The sequence below is a fragment of the Apis cerana genome, linkage group LG5, assembly GCF_029169275.1.
Source record: "Apis cerana isolate GH-2021 linkage group LG5, AcerK_1.0, whole genome shotgun sequence".
Classification (NCBI taxonomy): Eukaryota; Metazoa; Arthropoda; class Insecta; order Hymenoptera; family Apidae; genus Apis; species Apis cerana.
This window is the reverse complement of record NC_083856.1, coordinates 11,464,094-11,490,008: the sequence shown is the minus strand read 5'-3', so window position 1 is coordinate 11,490,008 and position 25,915 is coordinate 11,464,094. Positions and strand designations below refer to the sequence as shown.

Below are 25,915 nucleotides of genomic sequence, written 5' to 3'. Positions count from 1 at the left end.
GAGGTTTCAGAGAATTCGAGATTCGAAGAGAGAGAGAGAGAATTCTGAAATGGAAAGGGCCGTTGCACAAATTATGCTTTCCTACAGTTCATCCTCCCCTCGAACCGTTAAACCTTCCAGCGTCGGGACGCCTTTCGCCGTCCATCCACCCTCGATGTCGCGCCGATGGAATTATTTATCAAGACCGAGGGAACGCGACATTCCAGTTTCCGGTAGAATTAATAATTTTCCAAGAGTCAAGACGGGCCGACAAAAAACACGTACAATTTCACGCGAGGGAGACGGAGGAGGACAAATTATTTAACGTGGCTGCATCCTTTATCCTTCTCCCGTCTTTTTGTCCCGGAATTTCCACTTTCTTCCGTCCACCTCACGTAATACGTGTCGTCCGCGCTCTTTGTTTTTCGCTCGCCCCTTCCAAATACACACACACACATATATATATATTCCACGCCAAAGTGGTTACAATGTATCTTACTATAAAATGCATTTAAGAAACGACATCGAGAGAAACAAAATTCAAGAGCCATTTTCTTTGCCACTGTATAAAAGCTTCGTATAAATATGTAAATAAGATTTACACGATTTCCATTTGTCCTCGTTTTCCTCTCGGCTGAACGTTTCTCTCTGAGAGAGAGAGAGAGAATGCTCTTAAATTTTTCTTTAACGTTTCGAAATTTGTCGCGATGTTTCTCGTGTTTCTTCTCCCTCCAACCAGCTTTTCGAAAGAAGAAGATTCGAAACACTCGTATTTCTCCTTCTCAGAGATTTTCAAAGATCGTTATCCTCGATCGTGTTCCGTTTCAGAGGGATACAACGAAATGTGAAACGGCACGTGAATCGTAGTCGACAGTCCCCTCCCTCGATACACCGCAGCGAAATCCAAAAGCTCGTTAAAGCGATCGTTACGAGGGAGCCAAGTTCCAAAGTCTTTCTCTCTCTCTCTCTCTCTATAGACGCGCCTACCCAACAATCGAGCACGTTTCGAGCGTTTTGCAGAGAGGTAATCAACCTTGTAAAATAAACAGGTTTGAAACTCTCGGTCCAGATGCGAGAAGAGGTCCCTCGAATGTGACTTCATCCTTTTAATTTTTTTAAGTGAAATTGGCGCGAGGAAAATTCATAAATTGGGAGCCGTTGAATGGGAAACCGCCGCGTGGCAGTTTCGCAGTTTTTCCGCGGAAATTGGATGTTTCACGGAGGAGAACGTGACCGAGGAAGACGAATCGAGAAAGATCTCTTTTTGCTTCCCCTTGTTTCGTCCAACCACCTCCTCCTCCTCCTCGTCCATTCCCCCTCCCAACGTTTACGTTCGACGAGCAATCGTGGAGAATGAAAAAGACGAAAGCAAAGAAGTAACCTTCGAAAATGTATTTTCCATTCCTCTCTCTCGAATGAATAATACTGACCTGGAAGAAGTGTGGAGGGAGAAGAGAACTGACCGAAATTACATTTTATTTAACATTTTTGGAAAAAGGAAGAAGGAAATGCAGATGAAAGGACAGAGGGGTTTCGGCCAAGATGTTTGGAAAAGAGATAGTGGAAGATTCCTCTCGGAGGGAAAGAAGGGAAAAAAAGAGTTGCTTCCCTTCCGTTTTCGAAAGAGGATCTCGGAAGTTGGTGTATACAGGCGCATTCGTGTGCGGGGGAACCATTACTTTTCCGCCAACGTTCTTTCGGTTTTCTTCTTCTTTGTGGATTCTTGCTGGAAAGGGGAATTTCTCAGCTGGCACGAGCACTCGTGAAGCGGCATTCCGCGCAACTTCCTATCCTGTCGGTGCGATCAACGAGAGAGAGGGGAGGAGGAGAAGGGAGGAGGCTGATAGAGAGAGAGGGAAATAAAAATAAATGCCGGTGAACGGATTATCCGACCGCTTTGAATTCTCAATCCCGCGCGAAATGCTTCTTCCGCCTCTTTCGAAGATGGCGAGCTTCGCCTACTTTTTCCTCTTTCTTTCTTCCTTCCTTCCTTTCTTTCTTTCCGTTCTTTTTTCGCACGGCACAGCCGCGGCACAGAAGAGGCTCTCGACACAGATGCAAAAAACAAAAGCGACATCGAGCCAAGGAACGCTTTTCCCCCCTTCTCACGCGTTGCAACGTTTCCAGATCCTAACGTTTCTCGCGATAATGGCCGCGTGGAACGCGCCGATTTGCGACTGTATACTCGATCCTGCGGTTCCTTCGTTCAAAAAAAGTTTCGTTCGAAATCTTTGTCCGCTCGAAAAATATTCGAATTTAAGAGTCGATTCGTCGAATATTTCAAGGAAAGGGAAAAAGAAAGAGGTCGCAAGTAAGGAAGATTAATTCAAAATCTATATATTCGAAAAATACTAATCCTGTAATTCCTTGGTGTCCGACTCGAGATGTAGGAACGATTCATCAAATATTTTTTGTGTTCCAAGGAAAAAAGAAGAAGAAAAGAGGTCGTCGCAAATAGGGAAGATTAATTCGAAATCTATATTCGATCCTGTGATTCCAACGTAAGAGACGGACGCATTTGGCTAAGAGAGAGGGGAAAAAATGTAAATAAAGATCAATTCAAAATATCCAGATCGAGAAGGTTCGCTTTATTCGTTTGCGATTAGCGAGTAAGGATAATGTAGTTTCACTTTTGCAAAGAGCGTTCTAACGATCGACGGTCGGTCGGTTTGTTCCCTTCGCGAAAAATACGAACGACACGAGGTTTACGAGGCCGGTATAAAAACCATTAACTTGGACTCGATACAACCCGGTTGACGATATTGAAAATATATATATATATATGTGTGTGTGTGTGTGTACTCCAGATGGTGATTCGCGGTTCGTTGCGCCAATTGAATTTCTCATTTTCCTCGAACAACCTTCCGACACCAACGATAACTCACACCGAGTCACGACTCGACCCAGTAACGATCCAATTTTTCATCTCGGCAACGAATCTCGTTTCGCCTCGCAACGTTATTTACGTACGTAGATTTTTACACTGGCAAAATTCATTGTTTCCCCGGCTGGAAGGAACTAAGAAACGATTCGCGAAGAAGAGAAAGTCGAAAACATTATTTGTCCGAATTTTCTTCCGCCATTACACGAATCGAGGTGAAAATTTTACACGCGATAGGATGATCCCCTATCCTCGAAACATCGATTCCCATACGTTTCTGTTTTCCAGAAATTTTATCCCGAGTCGTACGTAATAGCGAGAATGGCCGAGGAAAAATGCCAGCCCGAAATTACGATCTATAAAACGTGTATATCGAAAGACAATGCCGATATAGCGTTTTATTGGCCGAGCGTGACACATTTCGAAATGATTTTTATAGAAGGCGTCTGTTCAAAATATCGAAGAAGAAAAGGATACCAGTTTTTATATACAATTCAACGATGGCCAAAATCCCCGGTACTCGAGAGAGAGGACAGAAGCGTAATTACAAAGTTACGTATCTTTTTTTTGAGGAAATGGAAGGTTTCGAGGTAACGGCGTGTCTCGGTGATGTATCGACGTTGGCGATAGTTCGAAAATGGAAAAAAAGAAGAAGCGAGCGCGTCCGTTTTGTCTCGTTTAACACGAGTGTATATATACACACACACGCGCGCACACATATATATATATACATAGTTTTGCGGGTAGAGCGAGGGTAAACGCGCGCGCATAAAAGGAGCTCGAGTTCGATGTACGAAAACAAATGGTGGAACGTCGAGGTTGGAAGAAGCGTGGAAGGGAAGGAGAAAAACCAATGAGGCAGAGGGGAAATATTTGCGTAATCCCGGGGGAACGATTCTAACGAACGGTGCAACCGAGCAGAGTCGAGACTCGCTTTGTTTAATTCGGTTGTTTGAATATCTCGGCGATGGCCCCCGACATCGAGCTTCCGAGCTTCGCGGCTTTCAAACGTTCCAACGATTATATCCAACGTTAACGATTTATCTCGCGGTCGATAGGGCGTGAATAACGTAGGAGAGAGAATTTTATATATATATATATATACTCGAGGCTATTTTTCGCGAGTTTCGCGAATGATTCTCGAAACGCAGCGTCCACTCGAGTGACTCTCTGAAAATGAGATCGACTCTCGTTTTATTTTTCCTTTTTTATATATATATATATATATATATGTCCATAGAAAATCGATTCTCGAGGGCAATCCTCTCGAATTTATTCCCGTCCACGGATACGGAGCATCGTGTCCGCTGGAAATAAAAAAAACGTGGGGGAAGGGACAAGAGGGATTAACGACGAAATATGTCTTAATACGGGAAGGGTCGAGAAGGATAGGTAGAGACGCGAAACTGAGAGAAGGAGCGAGCGCTGTGAGTTACGAGGTCGTTGTACTCGTTTACGAGCTCGTAAAATTTCCCATCCTTCATCGAACGCGCTCATACATATACACACACGCGTCGTAGCGAGTCGATCCTGGCGCGGAAATTGTTCCTGGATAAATTTTTGCGCTCCCCCTCCCCTCCCCGAGCCGCACGGAAGTCGTTTCCATCGCTCGTTCGTCCGATAAAGGGACGATATTTTCGGCGGCGGTTACGCGGTTGAATTCAAGGTTACCGGCGACAGTTTTACGTACCCGTGGGTCTTTTTCGAACGTATACACGTACATACGTACACGTAAATTTCGACAGAATCGTGAGAAGAAACTCTCGAGAGCCGTTACCCACCTCGTGCCGTTCTCGTATCCGCAGAGACTGGAAAATTCTGGTACGGGACCGGAGGAGGAGCGAGTATTGGCTCGAAATGGTTGGGAAAAATATAAGGTCGCGTATAGGGAAGTCTCGCGAGGCGACAATACCCCGGGCAGAATCGACTCTGAAAGCGACGGGTACGCAAGGATGCCCTTTCAATACGTATGCATGCACGGCGAATACGTATATACCAACTTTCCAGAAAAGTCGGGGAACTAACCGAAAAAAGATCGACAAAGAGACGAATCCGGCGACGAAACTCTCTCGACGTACTGTCGGCCAGTGGAACTGTTCCATTGAGGATCGTATTCGAATCGTAGGGAGATATGTATGTTTGGATATATTCTCCGGGGAGAAACGAACCGGCGACGAGGACGAGGGAGGCGACGATGAGGATACGTCGAGTTGAAATCGAGTTGTCGTTGCGATATCGGTGCGAGTTCGAACGTGTTTGTCTCCTGCGTAACGTGTATCGATGCGCGCGCAGCCAGAATATTCGCCATCCTTCCCCGCCGCTGAGTGGGACGCGGCTATTACGGAGGAAGGAGCCAAACACAATTCACCCGATTCTCTCGATTTCGCGCTTCGGGGCGAACGGTTGAAAAATGCGGAGAGACTTTTGCCAGATATAATCTCCGATGGGACGGAGATAAAGCGAGAAAATAGGAAAGTTGAGAACGGTGGGGAAAGATAACCGCGTTCATTTTCCGTGGAATGGAAGGAAGGGCCGTGAAAGGAGGGCCGAATGCTTGTCGGCTGCGTCGATAACTAAGTGAATAATCAGGTTCGAGTCGTGGGAAAAATTGGTCTTCCGAGCGACGAAAGATTCGTTTCGTTTTATCACGTGTTCGAATTCGGGAAGAAGATGCGAGGAAAGTCGCGTTTTTTTTTATCTTTAAACAATAAACAATATTTCGCTCCTTATCGAGGAGACGAGCTGATCGCGAGGAAAACGACTCTTATTGGCCCGGTTCGAGCTAGAATGGACGCGATAAAACGATCGCGACAATGGGTGGGGAGGGTTGGATGGAGGGACGCGTTGAAATACGAGGCACGGCGTTATTATCGGTTACGATCCAGGGACTAGGCATAAAACGACCCTTTTCCTCTCTTTTCTCTCCGCGTACCTTCGCCACGTTCCTTTCTCCTCCATACCCACGAGCCACTCATTTTCCCTCGTCCTTGTCCCCCCACCCGTCGTGTGTTGTTTCCTCCTCCTTTCGTTTCCTCGCCGCGCGCCACGTCGCGCCGTTTTCATTCCGCGATCGTAAACCAGCGAGGCATGAGGACGCGTCTACCTTTTCGACGAGTAAAGAACAGGCTATAACGAGACGCCGAGCAATTACCATTCTCGCGTACGTTAGTTCACCAGAAATACTCGAGAAGCGCGTATTTTTTCCCTCTCTTTCTTCCTCCCTCCCTCTTATCTCTTATCTCGGAACTCCTTTGTCGCGTCCATTCTCTTCTCGAGCACGAGTCGGATACCTCTCGATCCCGAACCCTCCCTCCTTCTTCTTCAAAGAAAACCTCTCGAGATGATAGAAAAAAGAAAAAGAAGGAAAAGCGTGCGTATTTGCTTCCGAAACGAAAGGAAACGAAGCCTCGCCTCGTTTTTTCCCCTAATTGCTTTTCACTCTCTCCTAATCGGCGGTGCTCTTTCCCTTTTTTCGATCACGCGGTCGGTTTCCTCGGTCGGTAAAAAGGAACGCGAACTCGCCCATTTCCTCGACGCGACGGATAAAGAGATCGGGAGAAGAGGGAGAAAGAGAAAGAATTCGATCCTCTTTCCCGCCCGGTAAACATCCGTCCCCCGCACTTTCATCTTTCCCGTTCCGTGTTTCTTATGAAAACTTTCCACTCGCCTTTATCCCCCTCGGTTGCGCCACTGAACCAGATTCCCAGGATCTGGATGACTTTTGCCCGAGTTCGTTCCAATCCGTAAGATTGGACGGAAAAGAGGGAAAGGGGGGAGAGGCTTGGCGCCGATATTAATTATTCCAGCGTCGTCCAGCGGGGAAAGTATCGACTCGATGCTTCGGCGAGACTTTAACGTTTAACGAGGTCGCCTCCTCGCGCTATATAAGTAGGAAGGGGGGAGGAGGACGGCGTTAATTAACGCGGTTGCGTGGAAGGAACGAAGCGCGGCTCTCGAAACAGACTTCCCCCCCTCTTTCCTCCTTTCTTCGCCGTTTTCTTCCTCGAGATTGGAAAATCACTCTCGCGGGTGATATTAACGGATACAATGAGTGGTTCCGTGTTTTTTGGAAGGATACGTGGGAAGAATCTCGAAATCCGGAGATTCGATTTCGAGCATGGCGCGCGCGTTGATTACCTCGAACGACGTCTTTGACGGAGACAGAATGCGAGACGTTAAAGGAGGGAATGTCGAGGGCCCTCCTCCCCAATCGGTGTACACGTTCGAGAGCGTGGGACAGGATACGTCGAAGCGGCGGAATATCACGGGGATGACGGTGAATTCTACGCGTGACTCGAATAAACCCTCCCTGTCTATATATTGGTAAGCAAGGAACTTGAAAAATCTCTTTCCGAGTGTAATCAACGATTCCCGTGGAATCAACAGTTCTTCCTTCCGAACGTCCCGCTTCCGGTTTCCGGATGCAACGCTCCGGGCCACGTCAAACCATTTCCAATTTTTCATCGCGATACAACGACGATTCGTTCCAAATAGGCGGCACGCCAGCGGCTGAGAAACGCTGGAATCGAATCGAATCGTTGCTGGGTACTTGCCTGTCCGAAAATTGCATCAAACGCACGGTACGATGACTCTTTTCCGTTTTTCATTGATACAGATTCGTGGACGGCACGCCAGCAGTTGAGAAACGTTAGCATCGAATCGAATCGTCGAAAACGAACGAAGAACGCGAAGTAGACGGTACAAAGGCGACGCACAGCGGCGAAATCGAAAATTATAAATTACGTGGAGCTCACGGTTCGAGAGCACCTATAGAAAGGAATGGAATGCCCGCTGACAGGTAGACGAAAGCCCTCTCTCTCTCTCCCTCAGACGTTTCTTCTCTCTGGAGAAATAATTCTCGCCTGTTTCACCGTGGCGGTAAAACGTTCCCGTCGAAGATGGCCGGCAATCGCGTGGAACGGAGAATAGGAGCGGAAATTCTTTTCGAACTAGCGTGTTGCATAAGATAAGACGAAGGAGAGAACCTCGGGTCGGGTTTCCTCGGCTCGGGAAGGAATTGCCACGAACGACGGCAAAGACGAATGAGCCTTTTGAAGCAGAAAAATATGGCAGCCGGACCATCTGCGGATTTTTCCATCGGTTTTCTCTCTCTCTCTTTCTCGATCGTTCGAGGCCTGCCTCACGTCAACGGGGGAATCGAAGTTTTCCTTATGATTCATGACGCGTCGTGACGATCGATCCCGCAATTCTTTTTTTCTTCTTCTTTTTTTATTTCTTCTCGCGTCCCGCACAGTTTTTCCGTTACAGAACATTTCCACTTCCACGTATCCCGTGTCTCACTGTCACTGGCACTGGAACAAAAGCGGTTACGGTTCCATCTACCGGCCAGTGTTCGGTTAACGGCCTTTTTTTGTCCTTCCTTTCCACGTTATTCCGCTCTATTCAACAGCGACACGCCGCCTACCGAAAACAAGAGAGAGAGAAAAAAGAAAGAAAGAAAGAAAGAGAGCAGATCGAAATATTAATAATAAAAAAGGTAGAAGGGAGAGAAAAAATTCGTTTCCTTCGTTTCAGTCAGTGAATGACCGACGCCTCGTCGCGGATCGATCCTCCTTCCTTGGAAAACAGGATGCTTTAAAATTCCCACAGACGTCCTTCCGGCTAATGAGCACCGTCGTGTTTTCGTAGCTATCCTCCGGCGACTGGTGAACTTTTGCCGAAAAAACGAAGAGAGAGAAGGAGAGCGGGAGGAGGAAAAAACCGGGCAGAATAAAAGGGGAACAAGGGGAACGGTCGGTACACCGTTGAATTCCGCCACGCGATTTTCAAACTGCCTTTGAAAAACCCTGCCTATTTTTCCCCTACCTTTATCGTTATACGCGCCGTCTTTCGGCCGTAAGTCTCTCGTTATCTCGCTCGCTGTTTAGAAAATCCGTGATATAGTTGTATTAGAAACAGCGTTGTTACGGGAAAAAACGATACGCCCTCTCCTCGAATCATCCTCTTTTTTAAGCTTTAAACTTTTCGCGGAGAAGTTGGAGCGCTTCGTCCAATCCCCTCGAGAAAGTTGGATTGCTCGATACATTATTGAGCTCGCTTCGATTCATGATTTCTTTGGAACAAGTTGCGGCCGACCACCACCGCTCCCTCTCCCTTCTCCTTTCTCCGTCCCTTCTCGCTGGGAGCGTTCCGCGAAAGTTTTGCCCGGCCTGCGTTCCGGGACGTTTCCATTACCCGCTCTTGGAAACTGTTCCTCTTCGTTTATATGGGTGAGAATTGCGTGGCCGATACGTTATTCGTCCGGCCGATAAATTATTCGTGCGAGAAAAACGATATTGTCGATAAGCCTCGAGGCAAATTCTTTCGCCGCCGTTTTTTCATCGAAAGTCTTCTCTCGATACAAGGATATAAGATTTTACCCGGTTTATTCGATTCTAGCCGTCGCGCAGCGGCAGAGAGAAAACGGATCTTTTCAATTTTCTGAAAGTACGGACAGGTATCCGGTTGGAGGATAGGAAAGTTTTTCCGCGGAAAAATTGGAATATTGTCTTTCCAACTCTCGAAAATGTAACGAGAGAGAGAGAGAGAGAGAGAGAGGAGAAACTTTTGGGAAAGGAGAGGGGATTAAAGAGAGAACGGAGAAAGAAAGAAAACGATGAAACGCGAGGCCACCCGAGCCATTCGAGGAAAGGAGATTGTTTCAATATCTTCCCCATTGAATCCGTTAATGACGAAATACGAGCATTGTCGCCTCCTGTCGTGAAATTTCGATGCTCGTATTTCACGCATAACGACGCGAATCTTCTCTCGCAATCTCCTCTCGAGCGTCTCGACGATCCTTCTTCTCGTGGAACAGAGAGATATAGCTTCCCAGCAATATTTTATTCTCGTTGAAAATATGAAAAGGGGCCAGAGTGTTTGACGCGCGCGGCTTATTTCGTTCGAACCGATTCCTTCTTCCTCTCCTTCTCCCCCCTCCTTTTCTTTCGAGTAATTACAGATAAGAGGCTTAAACGAGAATTCTCCGCGACGAATATCGACCGTGAGACGTATTCGGGCGGAAAAGAAGAGGGAAAGAGAAAGAGAGAGAGAGCCTCGCGTCCGGCAACACCGCGCGATCCCTTGTTCGAGTCGCGGGCAAAACGATATCTTTTCAACGAAGACGCTCTAAAGGCTCGTACGTATCGATCGCCAATGATCGCTAATGGGTAATCATCGATAAGAGGCTTAACCGTGGATATTCAGAATTAAGCGTCTATTTCAGGGAATAATGCGTTTCTCGATTATTCGACGAAACGATCCAAATGCGATACGTTCAGAGAGATGTTAGAGATTAAATCGTCTAATAATTCGGTGGGCGAAGATATTTGCGGCTGGCGAAATAACTCTACCGGTATTCACCGTTTCGTCCTGTAAACAATCACGCTTACAAAATTGAACAAATAACATATTTGACTCGAGTCGAAAAAAACTGGCCGAAAATTGGCCGATTTAACGCGACGAATGAATTTTTGCGAGAGAGGATTTTAGCGTGGAAAGAGAAGGCATGAGAGCGCAAGCTCGACGGCCGTTCGATAAACGCATAACCGTGCGGTTAAGTATCTGGTTTCCAACGATGCGAAAAGTTTCGAGCGTAAACGAAGAGATAGAGAGTTGTTAGCCTGCAAATATATATATATATACACATAAAAGGGAGATATAACGAAAGTGGGAGGGGTTTAAGGGTTTGACGATTGAATCGGGTAGGCCGAGGAGACGAGCCGTGGAGTGGAAGGGTAAGGATAAGACAAAATTAATTTCTCCATAATCGGCGATTAGACGTCGTTGGAGGGGAGTCCTTGTCAAAATCTACGGTAAAGCCTAATCGGATTAACGTTCGCCGACTCGACGCTTCTCTCTCGACCAGCTCTCGTTCCTTCCAAGTTTCTCGAGTTCACAGCCTCTCTCTCTCTCTCGTCAGAATCGAAATGGCGAATCTCTGCCGAGGAGAACGACTCGAGAGCTTCTCGTTACGTTTAGTAAAATTGGCGAACGAGGATTCCACGAGGTTTAAATCATCTCCTTCTCGAGTCGAGGCGACGTTCGAACGCCGATGTTCGTCCGTTCGATTATTACATCATCATTCTTCGAAGGAAGGCAACGCAACTTTTCGCCCGATTCCGATCCGGGAAGGGTTTCTTCGTAATAGGCTATTTTCGTTTCGCTTGGAGAATTATTCGACGGAGGAGGTTCGAGAAAGTTTGGCGCGGTCTCGTTATCGCGGGCACGGGAGATAGAGTCCCTTTGTCCCTCAACGACAAACGTCTTGTCAGATTTTCCCAGCAACGCCTTAAAGTTTCTCCAGGTGGGTATATATTCCTTGGAGCGGAATCGGCAGCCACCGCCTTAACTCAGTTTAATAGCCGATCGATGAGTAAATTCGGTTAGGGGTTTCCTAAAAGGAGTTTGGCCTTGTTGCCGCTTCGTTCCGGCCACGAAACGTTCCCCTTCGAGGGACGATACCCACTCGGCTCGATTCTATTAGAGACAAGAGCTATACGTCGTATACTTCGGGCCTGTCTTTGCGCTTCCCAAGCATCGAGCAGCGAGTTCCTTGGCTTCGAGTTTCTCCACGCTCGCGACTCGAATACCGTCGCGATCTCTCTCTCGTCTCTGCCCCCCCTTTTCGATTCTTTAACCGGTGCTGCTTTAAATCTTTTTTCTCTTCTTTTTAACACTTTTATCGCCATTTTCTCTCATCCACTGTCGTTGGAAATTTTTCTCACCGGACGAAACGAATAAAAATTATCGGTAAACTTGGCCTCCAAGTGTTTCGATTCCCTTCGATCCGAGTATCGCAATTTCCAAGTGGCGACAAGTTTTTGAGTGGAAAGCGTGGGATAGTTTTTCGGCAAAGTTGGCTCGATGCTTTTAAATTTTAAAATAGTTGCACCGTTTCGAAAGTTTAAACTTTTAACGGGAGAGTTTGCAAGACTCACCGATGACGGTGAAGTTGACCTTGAGGTTTCTGGTCGGCGAGTTGCGAAAATCGACTCTGCATCTGTAAACACCCTGGTCGCTTTCCCGCAGGTCTCGAATCGTCAGCTGGGCGGGTTGACTAGCTTTGAACGTGGCCCTGTCCCCCCAAAAGTGGGAGGCGCTCCACAGCTTCGCCTTGCCGAACTGTCGATTCCTCGCGTCGTAGCTGCAACAAAACATCGAAACGTCCAACTTGAGCCCAACTTACGAAATGAATATATATATATATATATACATCACCGAGTACACGTCTTATCTACCAATTTTTCCCAAAACTTTTGCAATTCGTCATACGGCGGAGGAGGAAAAGGAAGGGGAAGAGGAGGAGTTTGCCCGCTCTCCGAGTTCCTCCAAGCCTTGAAACTCAATACAGGCCGACACGAGTGCACTCGACCGAGAGAGTCAGATAACCTTTTAAGCGCTTCGAAGATCGACCTCTGCGAGAGGACGTATTACGAGCATGCATCGAGAGAGACTCTTGGACGATTCTCATTATAAATGGGAAACTCTGTTGTTCTCTGTACGAGATGTTTTGTCTTTTAGGGGGAGCAGTTCGATCTTTTCTCTCTTTCTTTCTTCGATCCGGTCGATTATCGGCTCCAAGTCTAATCGGGCGGGGAAAGTTTCGATGACAAGAGATGACGGTGGTCGATCAACGAGAGGAGGAGGGGGACGTTGACTCGTCCGGATGCACTTTGTTCTCGGCCGTAAGACAAATTGGATCGGTTTTTAACGAGGGCGATCGAGCGAGGGAAGCCAAACCACGCCTGGATTATCGTTTGCCTTGCATTTCGCTCGCCTCGCCCGATTCCACGAGAAATTGATACGAAGAGATCCGTCATATTTTTCTTTCCTTAACGCTGTTCGAATATAATGTAGGCGGACGTAATTACCTTTCTTTTTCTCCAGGTTTCAGTTTATTTAATCGCGCTTGAACTTTGTTTCATTTTTTTAGAATATTGCTTTGTGGGTTTCTAAGCTCTTTACGTGTAATCTTACGAGACGTAGAATGATGTATCGTTAAGTGGATGGATTTTTCATCTCTGGCCGTTGATCCGAGTTCGTGGCAAAATTATTTTCAAAGTTTTTGAGTTTTGCGAGGATCAAGTTACTCGTATTCATGAAGAAATTAACAGATTTATACAATTTGTACCCGAAAAATCTGCGAGTATCTTGGAATAAATTTTTTTTAATCTATTTTTGATGAACTTATCAACGAAATAATTATGCAATAAAAGAATTAGAAGGAAAAGTCGGGCTTTATTGCAAATAGACTTTAATACTCGATAAATATTTTTTCCTTCGTATACAAAGATATATAAAATATCAAAATATAAAAGCAAATTTGCGGAACAATATTTTTATCGTGTATATTTGTCGATATATAAAAAAGATATAGAAATATTTGTGACTCGAACCGAGGGACTCAAATTTCTAAAAGAATATAACTTAATATAATATTAATATAATAAAGCTTGATATAATTTTGCAAAGTTTCGCAAATCAAAATGAATAGAAAGTTTTTAATTTTCGTATATTCTTATCGCGTGAAAGGATGGAAGACAAAATCTTACTTTAAGTTTAAAATTAATTTACAAACGGAAAGAAGGATAATTTATAACGATTTAAATTAAAAAGTAGAAATTTGAAACGCTTCTTAACGATTCAGTAGAACATTTCTCTCAACTATTGAAACGTGATGGTTGTCGATCAGTTTTAACGTATAATCGTGCGTTTCATCGAAAAAATTTTCTCCATTCGATATACTGGTTATTTCGAAACCAGAGCGAAATCTGCGAAATCTACGCTCGAATAATAATAATAATACTTTGCGAAAAAGGGGTAATGCATTCCCTTTTAAAATTCGCGGCGAGAGAAAGGCAGAGAACGCGAGGAAACTTAGAAAATGGTGGAATCGGAACGATTCACCCACCTGTTCACGATACAAAGAGAATTACGAGAAATTCCATCACCGATGAATGGAATCCGCGAGGAGGAGTGGATAGGTTCTAATAAGAAAACGATAACCCCTTCATCCTCGAAGGGAAGGTGTCGTCGCATCGAGTGGAAAACGAGCGTTTAAAGGAATAATCGTGGAGGGAGAGATTGAAGAAAAGGAAGGAGGAGAAGAGAAGTCGAGGAACGAAGGATGAATCAATTAATGATAAAAAATTAAATTTTATAGAATTGAACGTACAAATACTTCGTTCAAAAATAACATATTTATTCAAATAATGATGTGATAAATAATCTAAATAATAAAATTCCACTACTGACTAATATTTACATTTATGGTGATAGTTTTAATTAGAGTTGCATTTCTAACTTTATTAGAGCGAGAAATTTTAGGTTACATTCGAGATCGAAAAGATCCAAATAAAATTTTTATATTTGGGTTATTTCAACCTTTTAGAGATGCATTAAAATTATTATCTAAAGAATGATTTCTTTTTAATTATTCTAATTTACATATTTATAGACCAATGATAATATTTTTTTTATCATTAGTTATGCGAATTTTATATCCTTGAATAAGGTGTATATATAATTTAGAATTAAGAATTTTATTTATATTATTAATTTTAGGATTAAGCATTTATCCAGTTTTATTTGTTGGACGAATCTCTAATTGTAATTATTCTATTTTAGCTATCTACAATAATTTCATTTGAAGTTAATTTATTTTTTTTTAGATTAATCATATTAATCGAAAGATTTTCTTTTAATGAATTAATTAACTATCAAAAAATAATATCCATGATTCCACAAATCGATATTTCTATTAAACTAATTTAAATAATATATTATATCAATTACATTATTTATTAGAAGGAAGGAAGAAGAAAAAACACCGAGAGACAAAGAGAGAGAGAGAGAGAGAGAGGGAGCGGCCTCTAAACAAATTAAAATAATTTCTCGGGAGATCGAGCGGGGCCGAATTCCTTCCCCGGTTAAAGGAAACGTTTCCTATGAATACGTTAGCGACGGGGGAGCTCTTAAAAGGAGCTTAACTTGCCGCATAAAATTAAGGCATTGTAATTGCAGACGGTGTCGCCACTGCGCCACCACATTTCTTTTCCTTTCGTTTCCTTCCCTGCTCGTTCCGACACCTCCCTCCCCTTCTTCCGTTTCCGCTCGAGCGGAAAATATAATTTGCCCTCCCCCCCTCCACGAGCTAACTTTCAGCCTCCCCGGGGAGCGGCGGCCCGGTTATACCGGAGCGGTGATAAAATGATTTTTAATTGGGATTAGACGTAAGTCGGCTACACCGGCTCACACCCACCGCCGTCAAACTTTTAACCCATGAATTTAAGCGAGCAGCTTTAACCGCGATCCCAATGAATTTCGAATAACACTTCGGATTAAAATCGTAGAAAGTCCGATTCCTTGCAGGGGCTCGATTACGAGTCCATTTTTCGAGATCTCATTAATATCGGATTTTTATTCTATAAGTAGCAAGAAACGAAATTATCCCCTGAAAATAGTACACTTAACGAGGGAACGATCAATTTCTAATGATCCATTACAAAACGGGAGGGTAACTCTCGATCGCACCTGTTCCAGAACAGATTCTTAATTAACGAGGCGAGGGAGCGCGAGAACCGTTTCCATACCGATGTAAAACGTCGATACGCGTGCAAATCACGGATATACATATATATATATATTGTCATTGAGTGGCGCCGTTGCTCCTGATGCGCGCGACTGGCTACCGTTTTCGACGTCGGTTTCCGTATCCGTGGCCGATACCTCGAAATCGTTGCGATAACCCCACCCCTCTTCTGGCCAGCCCCTCTATTCAAATATCACCTGTGAAACCGCAGCCCGCAGCCATTCTTCAAAATGGGATCCGCGGCGTGCATGGCATAATGGGACAGAGATATCGCGATCCGATCGGCGAAATATAATATCCGATTACGTCCGAGCATTCCTCCTCCGAGGATATTAAATATCTAATACCCGTCGAATACGAATACGAATCATTTCCTTTTCTCCTTTTTTTCTTTTTCAAATGAAAATTCTCCATACCGATCAACTATCGTACGGAGGAAGAGAAGGAAACACGGAGTTTCTGTTTTTTAGAGACTCGGAATTAATTGGGGAGACAAGCGGAATTTTCTCAATAGTTTAAACCTATGCTCTTTTATCTCGGCATCCTAATCTGTTATTCGGGTAATGGGGATACTCTGATAACGATATTCGATCTGTCGGTGTCCGGAAAGAAATAGGAGAGTGGAGAAGAAAAATTGCGGGATAAAAAACGGAGAGGAAAGGAATCGAATCCTTGGACGAGATTGCGCCCGACGGAAAATCTCTCGGTATTTGCGACGACAATGCGCGGGTGACAGGATTATTGTATTAAAACAGACGAGCGGAAATATTTATTCGAGAAACGGCGAAATCGCGCCACCCTTCTTTTCGTTCTCCCTTCCAAGGGTTGGATATATTTCGACGTTGGATTTCGCGGTTCGTCTCCCGCCTTTATCGCCTCGCGTTCGAATGCTCGATTCCTGTCGAAGTGGAATCCGTCGTCGTTCTATATAAGACAGCGCGTTGGTTGTCGATAGTAAAATGGGGGAGAAACAATGGGGGAGAGGAGGGATTTTTGCATTTATTCGGCCGGTCGTTGTTGGTCGCGTGACGCGTACCGCGACACGTAGGCAAACGTAGGCGTCGAGTTCGCGTTCCCTTGGCGCGAACGCAAATAAAGCGTAAGCAGATAAAAGGCTTCGTTGTCCAACCCGTCCAGCTTTTGTCCGCTTCTCCCCACCCACTCGTTCTTCTTCCCCCTCCCTTCTCCTCCCGGACGAATGGCAATCGGCTCGCCGTTACGCTTTGTTTCTTCCCACTCTACTCCTCCACTCCTTCGTACACGGTTGTTGTCCAACGGTGAGACTGAAAACGATCGCGATACATATATATATATATCTCCCTCCCCACTCTCACTTTTCGATTTGGAAGGAGGATATATAAAGTCGATTGCTCGCACGATTCTTGTTCTTTTTAATTTTCTTCCCAATCTTGTAATGCGTGTAACGTAATTCGACGATATTCTTACGTTAAGATAAGATCGATGATGATCTTTTGAAAACCGCGTTTAGCTTTGTAAAATATGGAAGGAAAGGCGAGAAACCTCGAATGAAATCTCTCGCTAGGCAAAGTGGCGTCAAATTAACGAGTTACCGAGAGTTTCCGCTCGGCGAGACGTGAGGGGACGTGAACAAGAGAGATAGGGGACGAGGAGGTTGTGGGTTAAAGATGGAAAGCTTCTTCATATACGGTAATTGATCAACGAGAGAGGAATAAAAATGGAAGGGAAAATCCGTTATTATAATCCGTTATTATCGAAATAATAAATCTAACTTTTGTAAAACTTCTGTGCTTTCTGCGCAATGACAACGGACGGTTTTGAACGCAAAATTTTTGGATAAAAACTTTGATTTTTTTTCTTTTTCGGCGAGGGAAAAAGCGCGAGGGAAATCTAAAAAGAAAAATTTTGCCGCGAAAATCCAATTAAAAAAATAAAAGAAAGAAACCATTGCCGTTGAAAGTGGTGTTTGATACGTTCCGATATCTCGATCGATATCGCTTAACGCGATACGGGGGATTACGAAATGGCTCTGCTCTATATTTTACTTTTTCGTAATGCGTGTTGAGTACTCTTTCCAAGAATCGTAGCGTAGCGTGTTTTTCAAGGGATCGCGTCTTTTATTTGTCCCGAGTTCGAGATATACCGTCGAGACGTGGCGAGAACGATCAACGATCGAAAATTACTCTTTTCTTTAAACGACGATATCTCGGCGACCGGAAGTCGTATCGGGACGGGTGAAAGAGCGTTTGAAGGAGGAAAGTCTCGCGTTTCTAATCATCTCTCGTTCGTCGATCAGAAATTAATATTCTCAGAGTTATAGCGGTTCAAAGTTTTTTTAATTTTTAATAGAGTTTAATAGACTTGGACGCGTTTACTCTTGCAAAGGTATCGCTCGCAACGATCTTGCTAATCGTTACATTCGTTTAATTTTTAATTCTCTAATTAACTGCACGGAGTAAAGCAATTTTTTTCTTATTCTTGAAATACTCATACGCAGGAAAAATATACAAAAAATCCGTAGTTTGAAAAATCTTACGCGATGTTTCCTTCGATGGGTAATTCTTGTCAAGGTTCTGCGAGTGAAAAATCGGAAGGAAAGTGATTCGAAGTGAAATAAATAAAAATCGTACGTACACGATCTTTTGAAGGAAAAATAGAAAGATTGCCAAGGTTGCCAATCTTTTAAAAGACGGTTTCTTTCGCGTATTCGAAGGAAAAACTCGATCGTCGACGACCGACCCGGGGGAAATCAGAATAGAGTAGGCATTTACTCTATTTTGCTTACGAGAATTTTAAAGAGGTGTGCGCGTCATTCTTCGACTCGTGGAAAAGCTTTCGTGATTCGTCCGGCCGATCGCGTTTATTTTATATATAAAGATCAACTATTATACACGTCATACGCAACATTGTACGTAATAAATCCTGTATATGTATATACCACACAAAAAAAAAAAAAAAGAAATTGCTCACATTTCGTGATTATTTAAGATGATCGACGAGCGAATGAAATTTCATTAAATCGTTTACCGTGGCTAATAAGAGAAATTTATGAATGCATCAACGTTCGACGACACGCAAAACGAAGCGAATCGCAAAACGAAGCGAATCGCAAAACGCACAGTTTGTCGAGGGGGGAGAATCTAGATAAACGATTTGGGGGAGATAAAAGCGGGTACTCGCAAATGTAAACGAGGCGGTTGCTTGCCCATGATTGGTCGGCGTTTATCTATCAATAGGGCAGGATGGATGATCGGTGGCGGTTTCGATGTCCTTTCGAGTTATCATTAAATCTCCACCCGAGTAGCAGAATCCCGACCGCCGACCAATTGTGGTTGCCCCCTCCCCTCTTCCAGCAACTCGATCGCATCCACACGCGGTTCCATTCGTCGTCCAAACATCTTTGCCCTCCCCTCCCATTAAAATACAGAGACACGATATAGAATTATCATCGAAATTCGAAATATATATATATACAGTCTCTAATCCAGAATGATAGGTAACCAGGATCGGGCGATAATCGCGTCCAGTTTCGGTCTCCCGTCAGTCGGATGCAATAATCGCGGAAGGAGTGATTGCTCGATCATTGCTCCATCGACCTAGATGTATTCCATTCTCGCGGTCGAATTGTGCCGCCCCCTATATCGAAAAATATCGATTCAAGCGGTCTCGTTTAAACGAAGACGCACAGCGAAGGACGAGGATTCGACGATTGTTCGACGTGCAGCGAAAAAAAAAGCACGGTTTATAAAACGAAGAGAGAATGGGAAAAGCGTTGGTCCATTTTCCTTTTTTTCTTTCTCGAGCTAAAGTGTTGATCGCTGGAATCGGACGACCAGCGCGTAACACAATGGGCCGGTAATAATAATGGTAACGGTTCGCCCGTTTCCACGAGAAGTCGGTTGCGTAACAATAGCCCGATAATTGTGAAACGCGCGCACACGCGACGTAAGGACGCAACGCGAGAGATTGGACGATATCGTAGGCTCGGAAATTGGGGAAATTTCTGGAGACAGAAATTGGAGAGAGGAGGATATTATGTTATACGGGATCGTTGGTTGACCGCGTATTGGAAGATGAGAAGGGGGAGGAGCGATACTCGGCGGAGCAACACCTGACGTCAGCGCGATCGGAAGTGGAAATGGCTCGCAGGTGCGCGCCAAGTTTACCGCCACAATCCGCCGATTCATCGTGAGAAGTAATTAAAGTTTGCGCGAGAGTTTGATGATCCCACTCTCTTCCCCCTCCCCTCCACTCCACTCCACTCCACTCCACTCGACTCGGTTTCGCTTTCGACGATCGATTAGGCCGAACACGTCCTATCCTTTTTATTATTATCAACTTCCTCCCACAAAATCCTGCATTTTTCCTTTCCCGCTGAATCATCGAACGATTTTCAAACCGCTTTCCTCCTTCTTTGGGGAACTCGATCGGATTATCGGCAAGTCGTTTCTCTCGTGGTCAGCGGAAAGTTTCGCGTGGCTTAATGAAAGAGAGGGGAGGGGAAAGGAAGAAAATTGGGAGGAGGAGGTTGGGAGAAGGAGGCGGCTTAATATCGCGCGGGTTTAAGGGATTGCGTTTGTGCCGCCGTGTCAACGATCCTGTACGGTTAAGAGGAGATGCCAAGTGGCGCACTCTCGATGCGTCTGACGGCTAGAAGCGACGATGCGCTGGCTGTGACGTTTGATCTTTGGACACCGAGGCCCCTCCTCGAGTTTCTCCCATTACGGCTGCTCTCTCGTAGCCCTTTTCTCCACCGCGCGTCGATTCGAGCCCGTCAATCGATAATCCGATCGGTTTCGTAATCGTCGTCGATCGAGCGTACGACGCACGTCGGGTCGGATGTTGAGAGAAATTAAATCAGTCGCACCGGTTTTTATCACGAGTTGAGAAAAATGTACACGACTGTTGGACGAAGATGCATTTTGGAACGCATCTTTGGAATTCAATTCTTCCAATTAAGAGGATTAATTAAAAAATATTTCTATTTCTTTGTATATCGATTCTTTTCGGATTGAATCTTACATTTTTTTAGTAAGGAACGGTAAATTATAAAAATATTGTTCTGTGAAAATTAAATCGTATAAACTCATAATCAGAAAAAAAATAAGTCCTTCCTAAAGAAAAGCTTCGACTGGAGTCTCCTCTCTGTCGTTGATCAAAAGTAATTGCGAATTGATAATTACTCGTTAATCGTTAAACTTCAAATTGTGAAATTCGTTTATTCGAGAATTCGATCTTTTGACGAATTGTTCGTTTATCCGGATTTGAGAGAGCGGCCTGCGCCAGCAATTAACTTTTCCTCGAATGGAGATAAAGTATATTTAAACAAAGGAGGAATATATTCGTGCTGGAAGGAAACGACCTTGCGTTTCAAGAATGCGCGATTAGTCTCTTTTTAATCCTGGCACGTGTTTAATAAGCGCGGTATTATCCCTTCTGTCGGATGAGGAGGTCGGTTAACGTTGCCGCCCGGAATAACTTGTTCCTCGTCGCTGCTCGTAAAAAAAAAAAAAAAGAAAGAAAGAATCTTAAAAAGTTCTCGCGACAACGAGAGCACAGTTTTTTAATCCTTCCATTTTACACGGACCTAGAAATATACGTCCTCCTTACTTTAGAAGATTTAACGATCGTGGTTCGATTTCTCGAGGCTTCTGGGTAAAAAAAAAAAAAAATTACAATTCGAAGAGAGGCGACTCTCGAGGTCGTTTCGAAAGATGCGAAAGAAGAATATAAAAATATAAGTAAATATGTAAAATGTATGTAAATATAGAGGAAAGTACAACTCTTTATTTATCCTCTTTATTTCTTTATCAGGAAATAATACAGATTTTAAAATGGAGATAAAATATTCGATTTTAAATTCCTCCAGAACTATGATCTCCATCTCGTTAGTTCAGATTCGGCAAAATTCGTGGGAAAAGTATTATAGCCTCGTAAAGTCCTAAATAAAAATGAATTTCGAAAATAAAATTATTCGCTCGAGCGGAGAGCGTAATTGATTTTGAACGGTCGAGAAATTATTTTATTATATCTCGTATTCATTGAGAAATTAGCGATACAGAGAACGACAATAACGACGATAAAAATTAAGAAGCGTAAGAAATGGTAAAATTAGAATAATAGAGCCGATGTCGCGCAAAATTCTAACGATTCAGAATGAAATTCGTGAAGGATTCGTGAATTTCACGTTATCCGAAGAGATCGAACGATGTTTTCAATTTCCACTATATACATATTTCCACACGCGCGTAAATCGTCGTTATTTTCGACTGGAAAATAATCCATCGGAGTAATTCGGTTAACTTCTAATTAAAACCGGCTGCGATTTGTATTTGCGTTTCATAAGCGGCGCTCATTTGCCTCATAACGCTGGGACAGAATCAATTAGACGCGAGCTGTGATTTAAGTGTACATCGCGAAGACGGCTGCCACGCATCCCCGGTATCCTGTGTAACTCCATTTATGCATGTACACACAGCTGTACCAATGCATGGGCAATAAGGGGGATTGATCGACAGCCATTTTGAAATTCAGTACTATCCACTCGAGGAAGCAAACCTCCTTCCCTCGTGCAACGTTATTGCCTCCTCGAGTCTCGAAAGGAGACTGTCATCGATCCTTCCCTTTTTCTCGCGAAGCGTCGCACAGGCTGGAATAGGGGAGGGGGAACGGAACGATCGTCGACTCGCGCCGCTCGCTCGACGAATTAACGACATTCACGGCGAGCGTCGCCGTAAGTAAGCACGTTTGATGGATATTCTCGCGCGCGCGTTATCTTCAAATTAAATTAACCGAATTTCGGTTCGGAATTTCGTTCGGTTTCCGGTTGTTTCGAAGATGGAATAGTTGGGAATTTTCGCGTCCCGGGGAATGAGAAGAGGCCACAGAGAGACGAAAGGATTTACAAGTTTTTCTTTCTCGTTTTCGCTTTTGATACGAGAGGATGTTTCGAAGATGGAGCGCAAACTTTGTGTATTTTACTTTTTCTTTTTTTTCTTCTTCTTCAAAAATGAAAAGAATATCACGATGATAAAAGTCGACGAAATATTTCTCGTTTATCCCGATTCTTCGAACGATTCTTGGCTCTTCTCGAAGCAGTGTACAAACGACATCATGACGTATGTATTTCGTTTCGTTTGTCGTTTGTACATACGGGGTATTTCGAAGATACAGCTAAATTTTGATGTCGGGCTCTTTGAAAGAGCGACAGAAATAGAAGACTCGCCACCAAAACATTTTTCATCTCGACTTTTCGATTGCTCGACTTTTTTCTTCTTCTTCTTCTTCAATTTTGAATTATTCATTTTTTCCAAGCACTTTGTATAAACGACGTCGCTCTCGCGACGCGTACTTTCTTAAACCAAACGAATCCGTACGAATTTCCTTTCTATAGCTATACGTGTTTCGAAGATAGCTAGCTAGCTGGCCAAACTTTCCAACTATGAAAAGAGGTCAGAAACACAAGTCCACAAAAGAGTTCTCGACTTTTTGATTGGTTGGTCCTTTTTTTTATTCTCTCTCTCTCTTTTAACTTCTTACCTCTCCACTTTAGGAATACTCTGTGCACAAACGCATCGCTTCTCGTTTCCTAAATGAAATAATTTATTCCGCTTCGCTCATTTTTTTTTTCCAACTTTTCTATTCCCCGTACACCCGTGCTGCGACAAAGATTAAATATTAATATCGAATTCTGCCCTCCGCTGCGTGTCGAATATCAGTGGCGGCTCCGCGAGGACGAGGAGGAGGGGAAGGAGGAGCAGGACATTTCGAAAGTTTTTATCGCGCGCACGAGCAGCAGTGTGAGTAGCAAGTACCGACGGAATGGTTCAACGGAGAGAATAAAAAGCAGAGTTCTCCTCTCCGGCTTTTTATGTATTTCTCTTGGAACGAAATAAGACTTTTTTTACGAGACGCGATAATGCCAAGTCATGGAAGCGAGTATTACTGTGTAGTGTTGCTGTTTTTCAAAAATTCACGCCTTCCACTCAAGAGTCCTCCGAGATTCCGATTGTTCAATGTCCAGCTCGTTAGCTCGAAATTATTCACGTTGGTTGGAATTTTCGTGATCGATTTACAAGATTTCGATTCCCGCGGAGAAACGATTCCGAACGAAAGAGGAAAAAAGGAAAGGGGAAGACTTTAAATGGAGAATGGAAGGGGAGTTGAAGAAATGCGCAATCGTGGTGAAACGTTGGCACGTTTTACCAAAAAAAAAAAAAAAAAAATATATATTCCAGTACTTCGGGCATTGGCCTTGGTTGATCCTCTTTTCACGGGGACTGTCTCCATAAAGGCGGCGATATTTTACGAGGATGAAATCGGTTGTCGACTCGAACCTGGGCTCGCGCGAGGATAGAAACGCAAAGGCGATTCGCGGCTTAACGAAATCCCATTTCACCGCCTCCCTCCCTCCCCCTCGCCTTGTTGGCATTGCGCGTGGCCAACTATTCGCGAATTCCACGTGAATCTACACACGGTCGTGAAAATTGCGGAAAATCCCTACGTCTCCTTCTCCTTTGGCGTATTCTCGTAAAGAGAATAACATCTCTTACAGAACGATTCGGGAGAACGTGAAGAAAATAGATAATCCGAATATCGACCACGTATGTGATTTCGAACGGTGTATATGTATATATATATGTGTATATATTTTTTCTTTCTCTCTCTCTCTCCCACTCTCTCTTTTTACGAAAAAGAAATTACGACAGAGGAGGATCGTGTCGATGGAAATATCGAGAGGAGGGGAGGGCAAGGATTTTGAATAATATCCATCGTAAATAACGATGATGGCTTACCTGTAGAGAGGTTCGCCGCTGTCCTCTTTGAACCAGAGCACCATGGAGACGGCATCGTTCGGTTCACGGGGTTGTATATTGCAGGGCAAAGTTGCCCTCTGTCCTGCCACTCCCTGTATCGACTCCATGGGTACTGTAACACACGTGGACGGGGGCATTGAAAAATTCTTTTTTCTTCTTTTTTTCTTTTTTTCTTTTCGTCCCGCTATCGAGCGGAAGAATTATGACGTGACGATTATGCGACTTTTCGAAAAAGAAAAAGAAAGGAAATACGAGAAAGAGGGTGGAGTCGAATTAAAGAAAAATAGGAGAGGGAGAGGGGGAAAAAGAGAAGAGAAGGAAAATTCGAAAAAAAGTTGGAATGAACCGCGAGTGAAGTTTCCAGCAATTTTGTCCAGTTAAACTCGTAAATGAATTTCGCTGTTTTTTTTTCTTTTCTTTTTTTTTTTCCAGTCGAGAAATAAAATGAACGTATCGACGTCTCGTTTAAAAACCTTTTATCGAGAGGCGGGGCCGGGCGAGCCTGGTGGAGCACCTTCGAAATTAAGAATTACGACGAGCCTGGAGGTTATGGATATTTCTCCCCGAAAAAGGAGAAATTGGCCAAGATCTATCGCCCTGAAACGGTGGAGTATCGGAGGGTCCCGTTAATAGGGCGGAAATAATTCATCGATTTTCACGTATTCAATCTTATATTCTCGAGGCGGCGACACGAAATATACTTTAACACTCAGGCCAGAGTTAGCACGTCGTCCACTAGCCGCCCTCGTTAAATCCCCTCTCGCGTTAAGCCGACGGTGAAAAATTGCCCGGTAAAATAAATTATTTTTCAAATCTATATAATATATGTTTCGAGTGAAACATCCACTTTACGAATCGAAAGAATTCTTTTTCTCTTTTTCTTCTTCTTCCTTTCGAAAATAATAATGACCGTTTCGCGAGTGGAACGAATGGAGACGCAGAACGTCACATACTATAATAACTCTCTTTTTCTTTCTCTCTCTGGTCGTTGAGTATTTTCTTTAAAAAAGTGGACATTCGTCGTTCTATACGCCGAGTCGTACAATAATAGATGTAAACACACAGATAGGACACACGGAGACAGAAGGTCGAAAAGAACGCGCAATGGTAATAATAATCCGCGGTTGTAAACATTGTAAAGCGAATCGGCGGTTGTCGGTGGTCGGACGCGAAGTGGGCACTCGAGCATGGTTCACGACACTCGGCGTTCCCCTCCTTCTCCGCCGCCACTACCGACCACTACTTCCACCAATAATGCAGATTTTTATCGCGCAACTTGGTCCTCGCGTCAACGTTCGTATGAATAATCCTTCTGCATTCCGCTTCTTTCTTTTTTTTCTTTCTTTTTCAAAGTTTTCGAGAGAGAAGTTCTCAAATTTGTCTGTCTTTCGCTCTTTCTCTCTCCCTCTCCCGCTCGGTAATTAGCCGAGCATCGATCGCTTAACGACTCGTCGTCGTCGTCGTCCTCGTCGTCGTCGTCGTCGTCGTTGAATTAACGTCGATGACTCGCAAATATTTACGATACGAGTCGGTAAATCTCGTTCCGCGAGAAATACCTCGTTATCTCGTTTCTCTGTTATTTATTTATTTGTTTATTTATTTATTTATTTATTTATTGACGCAAGCGATTCGCGATACGCGATAAACTTGTCTTGAAATCAACGCGAA

At 44.0% G+C, this 25,915-nt stretch overlaps 1 protein-coding gene and 1 long non-coding RNA gene across 15 annotated transcripts in view; one reads left to right on the top strand and one right to left on the bottom strand.

Annotated features, from left to right (window-relative positions):
- The window catches only part of LOC133666119 (uncharacterized), an 85,575-nt gene that overhangs the window by 8,901 nt on the left and 50,759 nt on the right, over nucleotides 1-25,915 (top strand). The gene's annotated exons all lie outside the window — the stretch shown is intronic.
- Nucleotides 1-25,915, bottom strand: part of LOC107997565 (nephrin-like) — a 98,389-nt gene that overhangs the window by 54,547 nt on the left and 17,927 nt on the right. For 13 of the 14 annotated variants that reach the window (XM_062075282.1, XM_062075279.1, XM_062075280.1 and 10 more), the window contains 2 exons: nucleotides 24,227-24,359; nucleotides 11,800-12,005 (listed from right to left, as the gene is read on the bottom strand). In XM_062075282.1, the coding sequence (XP_061931266.1) occupies nucleotides 11,800-12,005; nucleotides 24,227-24,359 (339 nt within the window). Of the gene's footprint in view, nucleotides 1-11,799; nucleotides 12,006-24,226; nucleotides 24,360-24,720; nucleotides 25,136-25,915 lie in introns of those variants that run through there. The other variant, XM_062075281.1, reaches the window with a different exon arrangement.